At 47.1% G+C, this 1,716-nt stretch overlaps 1 protein-coding gene across 1 annotated transcript; it reads right to left on the bottom strand.

Annotated features, from left to right (window-relative positions):
* Window positions 1–262: 262 nt before the first annotated feature.
* LOC125389241 (syntaxin-3-like) lies at window positions 263–1,156 on the bottom strand. The gene has a single exon (XM_048417694.1). The coding sequence runs from the start codon at window positions 1,154–1,156 to the stop codon at window positions 263–265; it is 894 nt and encodes a 297-aa protein (XP_048273651.1).
* Between the last annotated feature and the right edge of the window lie 560 nt (window positions 1,157–1,716).

Raw genomic sequence — 1,716 nt, 5'->3', positions numbered from 1 at the left:
ATCCTGAGCCACGGTGCCTGCAGAAGCAGCCAGACTTGAGCAGATTTTTTTTATGCGACACATTGCACAGCAATAAGGAAAAGCACAACACAATAGCCTATTTACTGCCTGCTACCTTTGAGGAAACAGACAAGTCACATTAGATTTGCCAGCTCAAATGCTGGCACTCATTTATTTGCCAGGCTAACCTTAACGTTATGTACCAAAACAATATCTTTGTTTTTCAGCATTTGCTCACTACATCAGAAGTCATATTTCCTGCTCAATGTACAGGCCCAGTGATACAGGACAAACAAGTACAACAGGCACAAAGACCTGCCACAGACGATACCACCATCAAAAAGCGTGATTGGCGCTTATATTTAAGGGCTTTCTTCACTGTCTCGTTTGATTGTTCAATATAGTCCTGGGTGTGCAAAATGTTGTACTCAATGCTATCCAGCAACTCTTGGTGTCCTGAGATGAACGTTTCTGCTTGGAAAAAGATGGCATGCAATTCACTGATCTGGTACTCAAGATCCAGCAGCTGCTGGTGTCGTACTTCAGCCAGAGCCAGGCCCTGCTTAGCTTTCAAAACATCTAGATCACAACCCACCATTTGAGGAGGCACAGAGTTAGCCACCAGTTTCTGCAGCTCCTCTTCCCGGAGCGTCACTCCAGCTAGCTCTGCCTGTCTCACCATCTTCTCCTTCAGCCTGAGCATATTCTGAGTCTCACAGGCATAGTGGTGGCTGATGATGTCACGGTAGTGAGTAAGGAGGAAAGAGAGCTGGCTCTGACGAATGCGGTGCTCGGCCCGCCAGTACTTACGGTCCGTGGCCAACTCTCGCTGGATGGTGCTTAGCTGAGGCTGAATGAGCAGCGCTTGGTTGGCAAAGGAGGCTTTTATGATGTTCAACTCACTCTTCTCCTTGAACACACTCTCCTCCGTGGTACAACTTAGGACACCTTGCTGCTTCTTGTCTATTAACTGAGCTAGCCCTTCTAACTCAGTCAGTGCGAGGGACAGCTCAGCCACCTCCTGTAAAAACTTTTCTATGGAGTTTATGTCACTCTTCTCAAAAGCATGGTTGTCAAACATCAAGGTGTCATCCCGTTCGGAAGGCACACTCGCCTGATGAGCGTGCTTCTTCAGTTCCTCTAATCTGTCCTTCATCTTCGACTCCAGCTGCTTGCCATAGCTGTACTGCAACGACACTGGAGGCAGATGAATCCATCGGCTCTGTCTGCCGCTCTATGAAGGCAGGAACAACTCACTTTTGCGTCAGTAGGAGCTATTAAAAATCTTTCCTTCCCAGGCAAGCAAACAATGACGGAGCCAATAGGCCACTGAACTGTTTATTCAGTATCAGGAGTGTCAGGTGGTAAAGCACACAGGACGGGTCAAATTGTAACCCGGGAAAGGGCCAGACATTCGCCTGATTTGTCAAGAGCTGAGGCGAGAATACACATGAGCTCTGGGGCTCCGGGCTGACTGGTCAAGGAGGAAAAGCCTCTGGAAGCGTTGTTACTAGGTTCAAGGAAGGTAACCAAGTGTGTAGGGAATACAGGGAAGGAAAGGATTGAGAACAGCTCACTAGTGACTGTAGATTCCTTATTATCATTGAGAACTGACACACTCGCACACAGAAACACACCAGAGCAAATAAATGGACACACTCACACACAGAAACACACAGACCAAATAAATAAAAACATTCTTAATCTACTGACATT

The sequence above is a fragment of the Myodes glareolus genome, chromosome X, assembly GCF_982192425.1.
Source record: "Myodes glareolus chromosome X, mMyoGla1.1, whole genome shotgun sequence".
Lineage (NCBI taxonomy): Eukaryota > Metazoa > Chordata > Mammalia > Rodentia > Cricetidae > Myodes > Myodes glareolus.
The sequence above is the reverse complement of the archived record's forward strand: the minus strand, read 5'-3'. Positions and strand labels throughout refer to the sequence as shown.